At 38.0% G+C, this 15,611-nt stretch overlaps 1 protein-coding gene across 2 annotated transcripts in view; it reads right to left on the bottom strand.

Annotated features, from left to right (window-relative positions):
- Positions 1-1,055: 1,055 nt before the first annotated feature.
- The window catches only part of KITLG (KIT ligand), an 81,268-nt gene continuing 66,712 nt past the window's right edge, over positions 1,056-15,611 (bottom strand). The window contains exons 7-10 of one of the 2 annotated variants that reach the window (XM_016199450.2): positions 14,334-14,443; positions 13,367-13,434; positions 12,275-12,350; positions 1,056-5,283 (exon numbers count right to left, since the gene is read on the bottom strand). In XM_016199450.2, coding sequence (XP_016054936.2) covers positions 12,311-12,350; positions 13,367-13,434; positions 14,334-14,443 — 218 coding nt within the window. In that variant the 3' untranslated portion in view covers positions 1,056-5,283; positions 12,275-12,310. The remainder of the gene's footprint in view (positions 5,284-12,274; positions 12,351-13,366; positions 13,435-14,333; positions 14,444-15,611) is intronic. The other variant, XM_016199451.2, reaches the window with a different exon arrangement.

The raw sequence follows: 15,611 nt of genomic DNA, 5'->3' as shown, positions 1-15,611 counted from the left end.
TTTGGAAGCCAGGTTGGGGAGTTTGGGCTTTATCTTGAAAATAATGAGAAACCAAGTAAGTGTTTTAACCCGGGAAAAATATCATCAGATATCTCCATTCACTCTCTACAATGTGAGCAACTGATTGAGAAAGGGCTGACTCATGGAGGGGCGTGATCAGTCAGGAGGCTCTCCTAGTTGGCTGGGCTTACATTGGGGGAGTTTAATATAAAGGGTGAGCATAGGAGGGAGCATCAGCAAGAAACTGTAAAAAAATAGTGTGAAATAAATGGTGCGTGCATCAAGTGTGGTGTCATAAAGCTGGGGGACTTGGTCTCAAGAGTCAAATACCAACCAGGGGTTAAGCAGGATGATCATTCATTGCCTCAACCACAATAGCCATAAGGGTGTTCGATCTTGCTGCTCCTCTTAGAGACATACACTGGCTTCCCATGGCCCCTAAGAAAAATGCCTGCCCTCCTTGTGGCATTCAAGGCTCTGGTCTCATCTCTTCATGCATTTCATTACGCTTTATATGCTCAGGACACACTCGTTTGGTTTGAGGGGTAAGCTGAGAAACTTTGTAAGTTCCTCCTCTCAAGGATACTGCTCAGACTGGGCATAATTCTCCTCTATCAAAATTTGTTTCATCCTGTGTTAGCCTAGATACCAGCTTCTCCGTGCTCTTCCATTTCTCTTTCCTGTGTGCCCTAAGCACATTAACTGGACCTAAGTTGTGCACTTGATAGATACTTCAGTGTGGCTTCATAGGAACAGTGGTTTTCCTATCTTCTCCCCAACTAAGTTGGAAAACTCTTGAGATCAGTGTGTTAATTGAACTTTATCTTCCTTGATTAGCTTACCTATCTTAGTGACCAATAACTATTTATTGAATTAAAATGATTTCTTAGCCTCTTCTGTCTAACAACAAAATCTAGACTAATGACAAAGTTTCCACAGAAAAATTTGATGTTAGCTTAAACACTGAATCATGTTGTGAACATGTGTGGTAACCTTAAAATAGCAAATGACAGGGCAAATTTATGAGAGTGCATAAAATTCTTTATTTAGAACAATAAAGTATATGTATATATAATGTAATTTCAAATTCAAACCTGTATAAAAAAGGTCAGGACATATACCTATTTTAAAAAGTACACATACAGTATATACACATACACATCACATTTTACAACCTTTTTTATTTAATTAAACTTCAGTCATAATAAAACTATTTAGAATAGTGTTGACATACATTTACATTACAATATGCAAACTCCAATCTGACTGAACTAGCAACATATCTGTGCATCCATCTAAACATCTGAATACTTCTCACATCCACTGATTTAAAAAAATGTGGCAAGTGGGACACTATAATCACACATTAACCTTTAGAACATAGGAGAACAGGATATTTTGATTGGAAAATGTTATTTAGTGAGTCTTACAGCTCAGAAATCAAGTAACTGAAAATACTATGGTTTTTAGTTTAAACAGTTATCTTAATTTTGTTTTTAAAAAACAGCATAAGGATGTAGCTGGAGATGGCAGTTCAGTTTACAATGCTTAGCAAACATCTTAGGATCACGAATATCCATTTTAATATGGATTACTTCTAAAACAATAACTTGTTAGGAAATGAAACTATTATTACTTTTATCTTTGCAAACTAAGGCATTTCCAGACTTGTTCATGGAAAGCAGCAACACCATATATTGTGTGATCCGGAGCCACAAAGGAACTAGTTAGAATTTCAATATGAATGTTTATATATTAATGCCAATTTCACAATAACATTGTTTCAAAGACAAGCTAGCTTATTTAAAAATTCTCATTCCACTTTCCAATTTAAAATGAAATTTATGAATTACCCCTTTCCAAATGGGTTCTAAATTACCTCTTGGCATTCAAAAAAACTTTATGAGCATCTTACATTTTCTGCTCCTAGCTTTTAAGAAAATGAGAAGATTTAAATGCTTAATTTGGTACTTTTCCAAATGTTACACACATCTTACAGTATCTCTTCCTGACTAAAACGTAATAATGCTTCTCAGGCTTCAGAGGTGATCCAAAAACATTTATTTAAGCAAAGCAAAAAGCCATCTTTTGTGTAAATGGTTATCCAACTCACCCTACGTGAGACTGAATTTCACTTTTACTAATGGACCCTATTTACATTACAAACAAGAACAGCAATGACTTTTTATGTTCAAATTGCTTATTCACAGAGATTAGAGTTGGCTATTTTTCATGGGACAGTTTCAGCTCTATTTTATCTTCTGTCAGTCATATATCAGTAGGTTTCCCACCTAACGTGAGCCCTCTGAGTTCGTCATATGGATAAATACAAAACTGAGACCCAGTGAGGGGAGGTGATTGACCAGAATCAGTCAACAGCAGAGTGGAGACTTATAGTTTTCCCAACACTTATCCTACTATGCCAAACTGCCTTTTGGAATTACATTTTGAAACCAAAACCTAGCTGCAGGAAAAAACATTAAGAAATATCGATGAATTCTGAATAGATTTTTTTTTTTTTTAATTTAACTTCAAATAATTAGAATCCCAAAGTATGCCACAAAATTTCTCAAAGTATTTTAATGCTCAATGAAATGTGTTTGTTACTAAAAACAAACACTTCCTTATGGACACATACTTTTCATTTTCCACATACTTAGTCCTTTCTTAAGAGGATAGGTTACTTATTCAGTTATTATATTTTAAAACAACAAATTTGTCTCTGATTCATTAAAAAGTGGCAGTATGGTCAGCACCTTAGATTATAATACAAAATCCAGGAACACTTTGATATCACCGGGCAGGAACAGTTGATCACAGAGCCAGTTTCTTTATAAACTTGGGTTCTACCAAAGAGGTGCAAAGCTTTAGGTATAATTTAGAATCTGTAGACTTCTGAGATCAGTTTAAAAGGCAGTTTTGAAACTGATTTATGAAGAAGAATATTCGGAACACATACTGGATGAGACAAAGCAAATATATATGTATTTTTTTATCTTAAAGCAGACATGACACAGTTAATGCCCAAGCAGCTAGCATCCAAAATAATATTCAGCATTTTTCTATTGTTCATGCATTTTATGGAACTTCAGTGTTTTAAAAATTGGTAATCCATATACTTCTCAATGAACCAATACATTTAATGAGGCATAGTATATCTCCCCTTGCCTACCATGCCAGATTTCATAACCTGCTGAATTTGTTTATTTAACTCTATTGATTAGGACCCTGTCCTTGAGGGTTAAAACCCAGATACCAGCTGAGAACAAAAGTACATTTATTGTACTTTCAAGCTCATTAAACGGCACTGTCACGTGCCTAAGAAAATCGAAACCATTGGTGAAACAAGTCGAACTATTAAGTATCAACCTTACCAATCTACTCATGACCTACTCACATAGCTCATACTATCTATGTCTATTTTCCTCAAAACAATGTCACATGCCTGGGGCAGGTCCTTTCAGCAATTAAACTGATCTCTGATCTCTCGTTATATTACTCATTGATTATACCATGGGATATCTGAGGGCCTAAATAAGTCAATGCAGCTTTCCAAAGCACTGGGTTGTATCAGAGAAAAATGATTAGTGTTCGAGGAACCACAGCCGTTTAGAGAAGGGATCATAGAAATCATTTGGGCTCTTTGGTACAAAAAAAGAGCAAAGGCCACGTATTGAAGTTGTATTTGGATTAGCTTTGAACATAAGCTAAAATCCAACGACACTAAAAGTTCTCAGACTCTAGAAATCGAAGGAAAGCTAGCAGTGAGTTTTTCATGCCCTTCTGAATCACTGCATTGCACATGGTCATCGGATGGTGGTAGCACATGGCAATGTTATTATGAAGATTAAGTCATAATGGAAAGCTTTGGATTCCTTTAGGTGTACATTCATGATAGAGTAAAAGAACTTCCTTCAAAATAAGCCATAAGAAATCATTCTTTGACTTTAGTCAGATGTTTCTTTGACCATAAAAAAACAACAACAATTAGCAAGGGAAATTCACACAATGTCTTATAAGTTGTAGTTTAAAAGCACAACCACCTTGGGAATTCCTGCCAAATTCACTCTTAATATGACAAACACTGTCATACATTTTAAATAGCAAACTGACATGCATAACTACATAAAGCTCTCTTTTTATTTAATTCATAAACCTTAATGGATACAGAGTGCCTGGTTTTAAATAAATGGATCCTTTAAACAGATAATGGTGATTATACTATAAATAAGCAGAGTTTCCTGATTCCTTGCATTCTTGAAAAAGCCAAGTAACCTAGTTTCAACACCCGGATCAGCATGTGGGTGTGGATTTCTAACCTCAGATACTAAATATCATAATTTATTTTTGCTCTCTCCCATGGCAGACCTTCATACATTCAGCGATTTCTCCTAGGTGCCTTCGCATAAGTCTGTAATAGTTTCAGAATATAAACGTTTTGTAATCTATTTTGCAAGCATGATTTATACACTCTTACAGTGGTCAAGGGAAAAGGCCACCTCACCAGGGGTGACAAATGCCCTCCTCGGCGACTGTCCTGCTGTTTGTTCAGTGTTCATAGCTTCTTTGTGCGATGACTCTTGGGGAGTCTGCCCTCCGCAAAGGCATCACTGTTCCAACTCAGTGCCGGCTCCTCCGCATGGACAGACCCAGCCAACCATGTCCATTTGTCCAGTGGGATGTGGGTGAGCACGGTTTACATCAGGAAGAGACCGAGGTCAGGCCCATATCACTAATCAGCGGCTAAAAGGCTGACCGGGTACCTACTCCCATCACTTTTTTCTCCACTGCTTTTTGGATGTGCCGTGGCTGATGCTATTGAGTTTTTGTCTTTAAAATTCTTCTAGATCCCTTTGAGAAAAATTATTACCCCGGCTATCCAGGCTGAACTCTACTTGAAGGAACCAAGATAACTACAAACTGCAGGTTGTAACTAAAAATAAAGCTATGTGGCTTTTCAGCAATTAGACATTTCTGGAGGCATGCAGAATGGGCGTGCAGTCTGGGACACGTGCTTTCTCTCCCAACAGCAGTTGCAGGTTCTAAATGACACTACAAGTCCCCCGGGTCCTTAATATAGAGTCCTGCTCCATGCAAGTTCTTCTTTATAGATGATTAATTCAGTGCCAGTTTCACAGTAAAACACTTTGTTCCAATTTCTGAATCATCCATATAGAGTCATGGGTCGCAAGAACAGGAAAAGACACGGTCTGTCACTCCAGACAGAATATGAATTTGTTTAAAGCTGCTTCATTTATGAAGCAAACATGAACTGTTACCCGCCTAGAGAGAAAATACAAAGAGAAAGATTAGGGCGTATCTGCTTTCTGCCTCCTTTTCATTCTCAATAGCTGAATTCATAGGACTACAGAATTAGCAACAGGCTTACAATGTATGCTCCACTTACACACCCTAAAATAACTAGGGACAATGTTTCCCTAGATGCAGTGATCAATCACGCTCTACGATCTCCCTGGTAACATCAAACATTATCTGAAATGATCTTATTGTTTATTACCTGTCTGCTCCTATTGAATGTAAGCTCTGTGAGGACAGGGAGCTTTGTCTCTTTTTCCCTTCCTGCCATTACTTCAATATCTGGTAAAGTGCCTGGCACAACGTAATATTTAATACCTATTTCTTGCATGTAAAAATGGATGAATGGCCTGGCCGGAGTGGCTCAGTGGTTGAGCATCAACCTATGATCCAGGAGATCGAGGTTCGATTCCCGGTCAGGGCACATGCCCGGGTTGTGGGCTCGATCCCCAGTAGGGGTGCGCAGGAGGCAATTGATCAATGACTCTGTCATCATTGATGTTTCTATCTCTCTCTCTCACTCTCTCTCTTACTCTCTCTGAAATCAATACATATAAAAAATAAAATTAAAAATAAAAATGGATGACTGAATAGCCTGTGGCGTCTATACCCCCAAGCATACCACAGATTATTTTCATTTGCGGCAAAAGGGTTATCAACCTATGTAGCCTTAAATTTCTCTAACAAGGCTATGAAAAAGAAGCAGACAGGTGGCCAGGGGAGAGCATTTGAAGGCCAAAGGCAGTGATTAGAGAGAGGTGAAGTGGGAAGAGACGGAGTAGCATGAAGGAGATATCTGGGACAGCTGGAGAAGCTGGTCAGAGGCCACCAGCCAGTAACCGCCTCCCGGTCACTGAGCAGAGCGAGCCGCCGTCCGGGCCGCCTGGCCAGGTTCTAGCCATGGCTTCTCCCAGCGGAGGAGATGGCAGCAGCAAGGTGTCATTCCATACGGTCAAACAAAAACCAGAAAGACAGAAACCCTGGCAGCACATGCTCACGAGGCCTCTGGAAGGTTCATTTGGCCTCGGCACAGCGTATTGTACTTGTTGAAGCACGAAAGCCAGACTTTGTTTTAGTTCTTCGGTGCTGCTGTTAACCGCTGAGCTTTGGACTCAGCTTTCAGATTTCGCAACTTTCAAGTGAAATATTTGTACTTCCTTGTCTATTTTTTTTTTAATTACAGACAGTATCTTCATGCTATCTTCCATCACAGCCCCTAAACATGCATTTTTGCATTTCTTTTCTTTCTAATTCATTCCTTTCCCCGTCTTTGTTCTTATTTATTAATTCCAGAATCACAGATGACTGGTTTTAAGATATTTGAGATCACTGCACAGGTTGTGTATAAAATTCCGTATTATGAGTGATAAGAAGTGCAGGATTTTTTCAAGTCTTTCTAAATGCAGTAAACTAAAAACCATATTACACGACAATTTACCAAACAGAGTGCACTAGGAACTAGAGAACCTGTATTTAGGGAAGCAGCATTAAATCCTGGAGGAAAATTAAGAGGCATGAAGAGAAATCTTCAGAAATCCAAAATACACAGCAGATATTTTAAAAACAAAGCTTAGTTAGAAAAGCAAAAGGGAATCACAGAAAAGCAAAGGGATGTGTATATACACATATGTGTGTGTGTATATATATGTATATATATGTAAAAGCTATGAATAAATTACAATTATAAATTTAAATACAGAAAAGCACGGTTAGAAATCTATTTCTGATTTTGTCCCTGGATTATTTAGTAAAGAAAATAAACTTGAAAGCTGACAACAGTTTTCCCATAGAATAAAACTGTAATTTTTACAATACCACCCTGGGATTTTTGCAACAACTTTATGAAATAAGCAGGGTGAATATATTATCCCATTATTATATGAGAAAAACCAGGGCTTAAAAGACAACTGACTCATTCAGGAACCTACAGCTAGTTAAATATTCAGAGCCACGGCTTGAACCCAAGTCTAATCCCATCTAATCCTTTGCATCACAATGCGTCTACAGAAAAGAGCTCGAAAATAAAAAACTCCAAAGCTCCACAAATTCTTAGGAAATATCTGGTAAGAGCCTAGCCATTTGGTAGCCAATCATTCCTATATCCTGTGCCCTAAATGAACAAATTTGACTCAAGTTCATCTGCATTCCAATTGTAGGACCTACTGCGGTTTGTCTTAGGTCTATCGGAAGCTCCCAGGTTGTGTTTTGTTTAGGAAATCTCTCCACCAGCCTCATTATAATACAAACTATTTTCTACTCCTACCATGCTTGGGCAAGTCAATAAACACTGCTGAGTGTCTACAACTCATGCTGTTTACTGTCAACCAAACTGGGCCTTTTGGGCGACTATGCAGTCCTTCGACCAGGGTCTCAAAATTCTTTGTAGATGACTCCCAACTCCCAAATCTATTATTTTCACCCCTGCCTGTTCTCTGAATTCCAGTCTAACATATGTGGCACAGGTCAATATTTACTAATAGCTCCTTCTATTTTCTTTGAACGGCACTACCATCAGGTTAGTCCCGTAAGTACTTCCAGTTATGTTGAATCTCACAGCTCTTCAGTAACAAGGATTTGTTGATTCTTTTACTGCAAGGTTTCCAAAATGGTCCATGCTTTCCTGTTTCTGTGGCCCTGACCTTAGTTCAGGTCAGCATTCTCTCACATCTGTTTAGAAGATCAGCCTCCAAAGTGTACTCACTGGCATCTGATTACTTTCCTAAAACTCTGCTTTGATTGTATCATCTTTTCTGAACCCTTCCCACAGCTTCTTATGTTACTCAATAGCATATAAGTCACATAACTGGGAATTTTTCAAACTGATCCCCACACTTTCTTCTCAGCACTCTCTCTCTTTATGTGTGACCTCCAACTGAACAAACTGACTCTGGAACACACTCTGTACTTTTGGCCTCGGACTTAGCTTACGCCATTTGCAATATTCAGATTACCCCTTCCCTAGTGCTAAGAAATTTGTACCAATCATTTGACATCTAGCTCAGTACCAGTGCCACCTCCATTACCTACACAATGAAGCCTTTCTCCTGTTGCTAGTGATTTTTTTTCTCCCTTCAAATAAAACAACTGTATATGGGTTTGCATGGTACAATTCTAAGGGGCGCCACCCAGACCAATATCTAGAGCTATGTTGCAGGCACATCCTGTACAGCCATATGCAATGGCCTTGCCTTGGATCTCTTACTGCATCTTCCTTGTAAGCTACTTTAGCTACTTTTTAAACTTTTAAAAGTAGGTTATTATGCATATGTCCTATTTCCTTTTGTAGGCTATAAGCAATTTGAGGATACAACTAGGTTACATAAAGCTTTGTATCCAATAATGCACCTATTAGAGTTTGTGGGAAGAGTGAAGAGCAAGATTTTCCTATAATATATTTTCTTTCTTTCTTTCTCTTAAACTGTGCTATACACAACCCAATAAATGAAAAGTTCTTGTGGGGTGCTACATATGAATACTTGTCATCAGCTAATTGACCAAGTGGATTTTTAACTTTTCTTGTAGGTACTTTTCACGTTTGATGTTAAATAAACACAGCTTTAGTACATTTTCTCTCAGAGGTCATTATCTTACATTCCTTCCATGTTCTATTTTTGAAGTTAAAATATCAAATGCTCCTCTTCATATAGTTATTTCCTTTGGCGAACTAAGTGTCCCATTGCTTTCTGTTCTAGTGTTCCAATATTTTTCCTGATTTAATTTGTTTTAGTTACTGAAACTTCCATCTCAGGGAGAAACCCTCTCCATAAATCCCGACTTATTCCCTTTGGACTTCCCCCTCTTGTTAACCAAGAAAATGAATATAATCCAAATTATGTCCAATTTTAAAAATATATAATTACAACTCATTTCATTTCTATCTTGGTACTTTTTACTACTGTTGTTCTTAGTTTTCAGCACATTTCTTCTACCATGTCAGTCAGCTCTCCCAAACCTTTCCCTCCACCACATCCTTTGCCCCAAATTATGCTCAGAGTTCCTTGGGAGTTTTAAACTTGTCCTGGGATGGGGCCAAGCAAAGGCTTTCCTCTATACAGTGGGTACCCCATAAGTGATTACAAGTGATACACATTTTCACTTTGGAGCCTGCAGATTCATGATAATGAGCTGCCTCTTTTTCCTTTCTTCAGCATTTGACTTGTTTACTTCCACATACACAAGTCTATTCTTGTTGTTATTTTAAATATATCTTTATTGATTTCAGAGAGAGGAAAGGAGGGAGGGAAAGAGAGAGAGATAGAAACATCAATGATGAGAGAGTCACTGATCAGCTACCTCCTGCACGCCCCCTACTGGGGATCGAGCCCGCAACCCGGGCCTGTGCCCTGACTGGGAATCGAACCGCGATCTCCTGGATCCTAGGTCGATGCTCAACCGCTGAGCCACGCCGGCTGGGCCTATTCTTGTTTTCATTTCCATAAATTTTATTCTCACATTATTGCAGTACTCTGAGATAGCTCATTCACCTCTCCATTCATTTACTGAACAAATATTTATTTGATCACTTGCATGCACAAAGTATAAGCTAAAGAGTTTGGTGGGATTCCAAAATGAAATTCGGAAGCCTTCTAAGAGCTTATGGCTTAGAAGAGGACACATGTCTATGTAACTTGCTGTGATGACCTACTAATATATTAGTATTATATGTCATATGAAATGTAACATGAAACACAGAGGGCCATAGAGAGAGACTACCTTCATTAGGGCAGTCTGCTTTTTGGAGGTTGTGTATCTGCGCGGAGTCCTGAGAGAGCTTTGCAGAGATGAGGGGAAGGTACTTTATGAAGGAGAATGACACTTCATTTTACTGACTACTCGATATATGGTAAGTTTATTTCTAAAAAATTCAGGGCTTCGTTTTTCACCTATTTGATTTGATTTATACATGTACAATAATTTATATTTTAGGAGAAATAAGTTAGTCATTTCCCATATGAGTATATTCCCCCTTGCTGTGCACACTTTACTGTTCTAGTGACCAAAATCAGCAAATTACACACACACATGCACACAAGATAAAAATAAACCCTATTTCACTTTTTAAAAGATAAACTTTTTTTTTCAGTTTTTTGAGGCAAGAACATGTAATGTGAGATCTACCCTCAACACACTTTTATGTGTACAATATAGCACTGTAAACTATAGGCATAATGTTCTTACTGCTTGGTAAATTTTCATTTAGCGTGTATTCATTCACTCAGTTGTTCATTCAACAAACATTTCCTGAGAGCCTACAATGCACAGGCAATAAGTGAGGAGACACAGCAAGAACCAGATGGACTTAGCTCCTGTCCTTGCATGTTCCCCTAATAGACAGATGCATAAGTTGCTTGACTACAATTGCTTTAAGATGCCTTTTTTTTCCCTCTTAAACAAGTGCCCTGGGTTTTCCCATCACATAATCAACTCTCCAGATGTCACAGGACAAATGCCACAATTAAAAACCACATGATTAAAGACCTGTGTGCCAAAACAAGATCCCAGCAATGCAATCCAGAACCAAACATCCAAAGACATTACTTGAGTTTTTAAGACTCAATTAACCATTTGCTGTATGATTTGTGGATGCCTGGCTTAGGAGAACTGAAATGACAGGCAGGGAAGATACAGTGAGGCTTGTGCTGGGGTTGAGGGGCAGAGATATAGGTTTCTAGGAAAAAACAATGATTTCATCTTGGGGAATATAACTCCAGAAAATAAAAAAGCCGAGCTAAGGGTGTATACATTTGCTTTGGACACAGTGATCAAGGGCATGATTAAAGGCAAAAATAAGTCTGTGCAGTAGCAGGGTTAAAGTGTCAGAGAAATATGTGGCATGATTATTATTATAGCATGTTATTTTGGATAGCTGAAAACGATGTTCTATAACTATAATAAACAGTGAGCGCTCCCCTGGAGGAGGCAAAAGGCTCTGTGACCCAGTTTCCCTGGTGAAGTTTCAATCTAGAGATAAATGTCAGAATCTGGGACAGAACTGAAAGTCAGGACAGTGACCTGTAAAGAAAAAGCCCAGGTCACCACTGACCATATCTATACCATCTAGGAGAGTAAGTGATCCTCTGATCCTGAGAGGATGGGAAGAAATAAAAAGCACAAGAGACCACTCATACTCCACTGTAATAAATGCACTCAGGATTCCCCAGGGCATAACAAAAGTAAGAGCCAGTTAGCAGAAGTGAAAGTGAGAAGAGCATGACTCTATGTTAGACCAGGTTAGTGCCACTCAGGGTGCTCCCCCAACAGTGTCTGGAGTTCAGGAGCTGGGAGAGGAGATGTGAGCATCAGTGCCTCCTGGACATGATTGCTCCCTCCTTCCCCCAACAAGCCCTCCACAGACCCACATAATCACTGCAGGTGTCTATCAATGGTTCATATTCAGTGTGTCCTGGGCTTTGTACTGTGATGAGGCGTAGTGATTACCAGTCATGTGGCAGGTGACACTTTACCTTGACAATTTCCCTCTTCTGACTGTAAGATATTTTAACCTTTTCTCCTTTTCCTAAAAATGGCAGGGAAGTATTTGTTTTTTGCTCCTTTCAGCATCTAATAAATGAAATACTTTTTCTATCATGTTACAGTAATGACACCTAATTGAAATTGATTTTATTTATTCTTCCGCTATTAATATTTCATTTTAGTCCTGATTTATTCTATTCTCTTGTGTAATTTATTTTCTGCCCTCAAAAATAATAAACACTTAACTGTTAATGTTTTATATATCTCCCACACAAGATGAATTGTCAGGACTAACATTGCTTTGCCTTTCAAAACTTCAGAATATAACTAGATTTGAAAAGCACAGTTCAATTATGTAACAGCTTTTCAGTTAACATACTGGCATCAGCTTAACAGAAGACAATACATTTTGTTTCTAAATTCTGGAGTCTAAGAAGCTTTATAGTTCTTGTTAAATCTTTCCACTTGAATTCTAAAAACTTACCAATGTACGAAAGTAACAGTGTTGATACAGCCACAATTACACTTCTTGAAACTCTCTCTCTTTTTCTTGCAACATACTAAAAAACAATAAGAAAAATGCTTATTTGCTTTTGGACAGAAATTCTGAAGTACATACACCATGATCTGAGCATTGTAAAAGGCAGATTAATTTTTCTGTAAAATACAGTAACAAAAGGTTGCAAAGCTGAGTAGGAAGCTTACCTTCATAAGTATTACTGTAAGGATGGGGGAAGACTTTATCTGCCTAAATATAGTCATAAAATGCAAGTAGATTTTAAAATTCTCTATGCATATGCATATACACAAACCAAAAATGCTTATATGCGTTTAATATGCACTTATGTGAATGTATATACATAGCCATGATCTGAGAGAAAGTAACATGACAAGTAAAAGTTATAACAATATAAAATCAAAGTATCAGTACTGGGGCAATATGGCATAAGGTAAAAACGTGATCAGGGTCAGCTATAGTAAATGGAAAGGTATCTTAAAACAATTTTTATATTTGACTTTGGAGAAAATAATAGGTTGGGGAAAAGGGCTCTAAAAACTAGAGTGAAGTCAAACATATTAAGTATGCAAGAGAAAAATCACACTAGGAAGAGATATTATGAACCAAAGTTTAAGGAAAAATGAGACAAAGACAGAGTTTAGAGGGGCAAAGTAAAAGAAAGATTCTGTGGCAGCAACTCGGCCAAAGATTTGGATGAAGATAATCACTATAGCCAAAAACAGAGCTTGTGAGAGACTTGAGAGAGGAATGGGTATGTCTTGGTAACAGTGTGGAAAAGGACAATTAAGCAAACGTGCCTACGACACACCATGAGTAGGAGTCTGAGCAAAATTCGGCTTACAGAAATAGAGAGGACCGCTTCTGATACCCTAAGATTATAAAGGTATTCTACAGGGAAATGTAGACAGATGTAGGCTAGAAGAGAGAGTGAGAGGTTAGAAGTGTGGACAAAGACTTGGAAGACACTGGTTGGGAGCTGCTATTATAAGAGTGAACACAGCTTACAGACATGAGCGTGTGTATGGTACGTGAAATGACAATGGAAAACAAAAATACCTTATCTCATTATCCTCTTCATTAATCTGTATATTTTCAACTGCCCTTGTAAGATTTGGTTGTTTCTTCTGGAAAAAGAACAATGATATATATCGTGAAAATATCAATGAATCCTATCATATTTAAGAGGTAAGTGGTCTCTGCTATCTTTTATGTCAGTAACTCCACAATACCAGTTTTCTTCAGCATGCAGCATGATGTAAAATATTTTTCCCAGTAAGAAATTATAAAAAGAGCCTGATATTATCGACTCAACATTTTTAGAATGTTGGAGGGAAAAATGTAATGAAACTGAAAGAAATAGTCATCAAATTCAAAAGAAATTTCAAAAAGCTGAATCACAATGATCTAGCACATTTAAAAATTTTCGACAGGCTTCAGTAAGAAGAAAACAAAAGAGTAGAACTTCAAAATAGCAAATAATATAAATAATATTTCTGTCTGGCTTTAACCACGTCATAAGATTTTCAGCATATTTTCTTCCATTTGGTATTTAGTTAAAGCTGTTAAAACCAGTTCCTATTTCTTAAGTGTGCATTCTTAGCCACAGTTGTCTCCAAAGTGTAACAGATAATGTAGAGAAACCTTTCCAGGATTTCAGTGTTGCTGAGACTAAGTTAAGGTTGAACTTCACCTATTTTATCATTTTTCTGGTGAGATCCTTTCTCAGAAAAGGGCAGTTTGTTTGTTAATCATTTATGTAAATACAGCTCAGGAAGTTTCTGAGAAAAAAAAAAGAAAGAAAGCCTGGCCAGTGTGGCTCAGACATTGAGCATCAACCTAGGATCCCGGAGATGGAAGTTCACTTCCCGGTAAGGGCTTGATCCCAGTGGGGGGCGTGCAGGAGGCAGCCAATCAATGATTCTCATCATTGATGTTTCTCTCTCTCTCTCTCCCTCTCCCTTCCTCTCTCTGAAATCAATAAAGACATATTTAAAAAAAAGAGATGAAAAAAAACAACACTTACCTTCCAGTATAAGGCTCCAAAACCAAAGCCAATTATAAGAGAGAAGAGTGCTGGCAGTGCCATGGCTGCCCATTGCAGCTTGGAGTCTCCAATGGAATTCAAGGCCTTCCCTGTAATTTAAGTGGGACAGTGGTGAACACGTCATATCCACACCAGTGGTTCTGCTCCTATTGCTCTGGTGGTTCCCAACTGCTTCCGTAATCACTCTTGACCCATCTCTGTTTAAAATATTTAAACCGCTGATGTTTCTGCTGAGTATTGTTTTGGAATGGAATACAAATCCATGTAGTCTCCAAAAGGTCAATACATTAAAAAAGGAAAAAAACCCACAGACAAAAGGAAATTTGACTTGGTTAATGTTGCTGCATAGGGAATACAAATGGGATGCATTTGGGGGGGGGGGGGATTTATACACCCAAGCAAATGCATCTTCTACAGCTTTATCTTCTAATATCTTTCACTTTCTCATTCTTGACATCTAGCCAAGCGATTTTAAAGATGACACTTTGTAACCCAGATCAAGGTCTGTGTGCATTAAGCTGTGTCTGGCCTGCTACAAATACTGTCAGAAATCCTATGTACATTTTGGTTAGCCTACTTTTAGGTGCCTCATGCTTAAGAATCATGGCGTTTCCTCATTGCATCTTCAGGGTACACTTATTGGATGCCAGGCAGTAACTGGCACTGTGCTCTGGACTAAAGGTTTGATTTCTCAGGCTTTTTTGGAAAGCCTGAGACTACTGAACATTAAAACACGGCTGAAAGCACCAGTGTCTTCCCCATTGCTTTCTGTAAGTAAGTAACTTACGGTGAGAGGAGACATATGTTAGCTTGGGACACCTTCCTTGCTCCTGCTTTGCTTTTCCATGAGAAACAAGATGATTTATAATTTAAACAAAACACATCCACCACAGGGTCTCTCCCTCCCAACACAGAGCGTAACATTTTGACATATTTTCCTCTGTTTCCTGATAGGGAACGACTTTGTTGTTTGGAAACATTGACACGTGCCATTTTGGAAGTTAAAAATCTGTTTTCTTTTGAAGATGCAATACATTTGGAAATCATACAGTTTCAATGATTATATTATCAAAATGTAAACTAATCCAAGATAAAGTGACTGCTTTGGGCTATGATATTTTACCATGATATTCAAGTTACTGTCAGCCTGCAGTCACCTATTTAACATGTAAAGTACCTAAATATAGTACATAATATGAAAGAACTGAATCACTGTACATGTATCAACATTGACCAGGAAAAAATAAACTCATAAAT

The sequence above is a fragment of the Miniopterus natalensis genome, chromosome 2 (assembly GCF_054644295.1).
Source record: "Miniopterus natalensis isolate mMinNat1 chromosome 2, mMinNat1.hap1, whole genome shotgun sequence".
Lineage (NCBI taxonomy): Eukaryota > Metazoa > Chordata > Mammalia > Chiroptera > Miniopteridae > Miniopterus > Miniopterus natalensis.
Note: the sequence above shows the minus strand (reverse complement) of the source record. Positions and strands in the feature narration are given on the sequence as shown.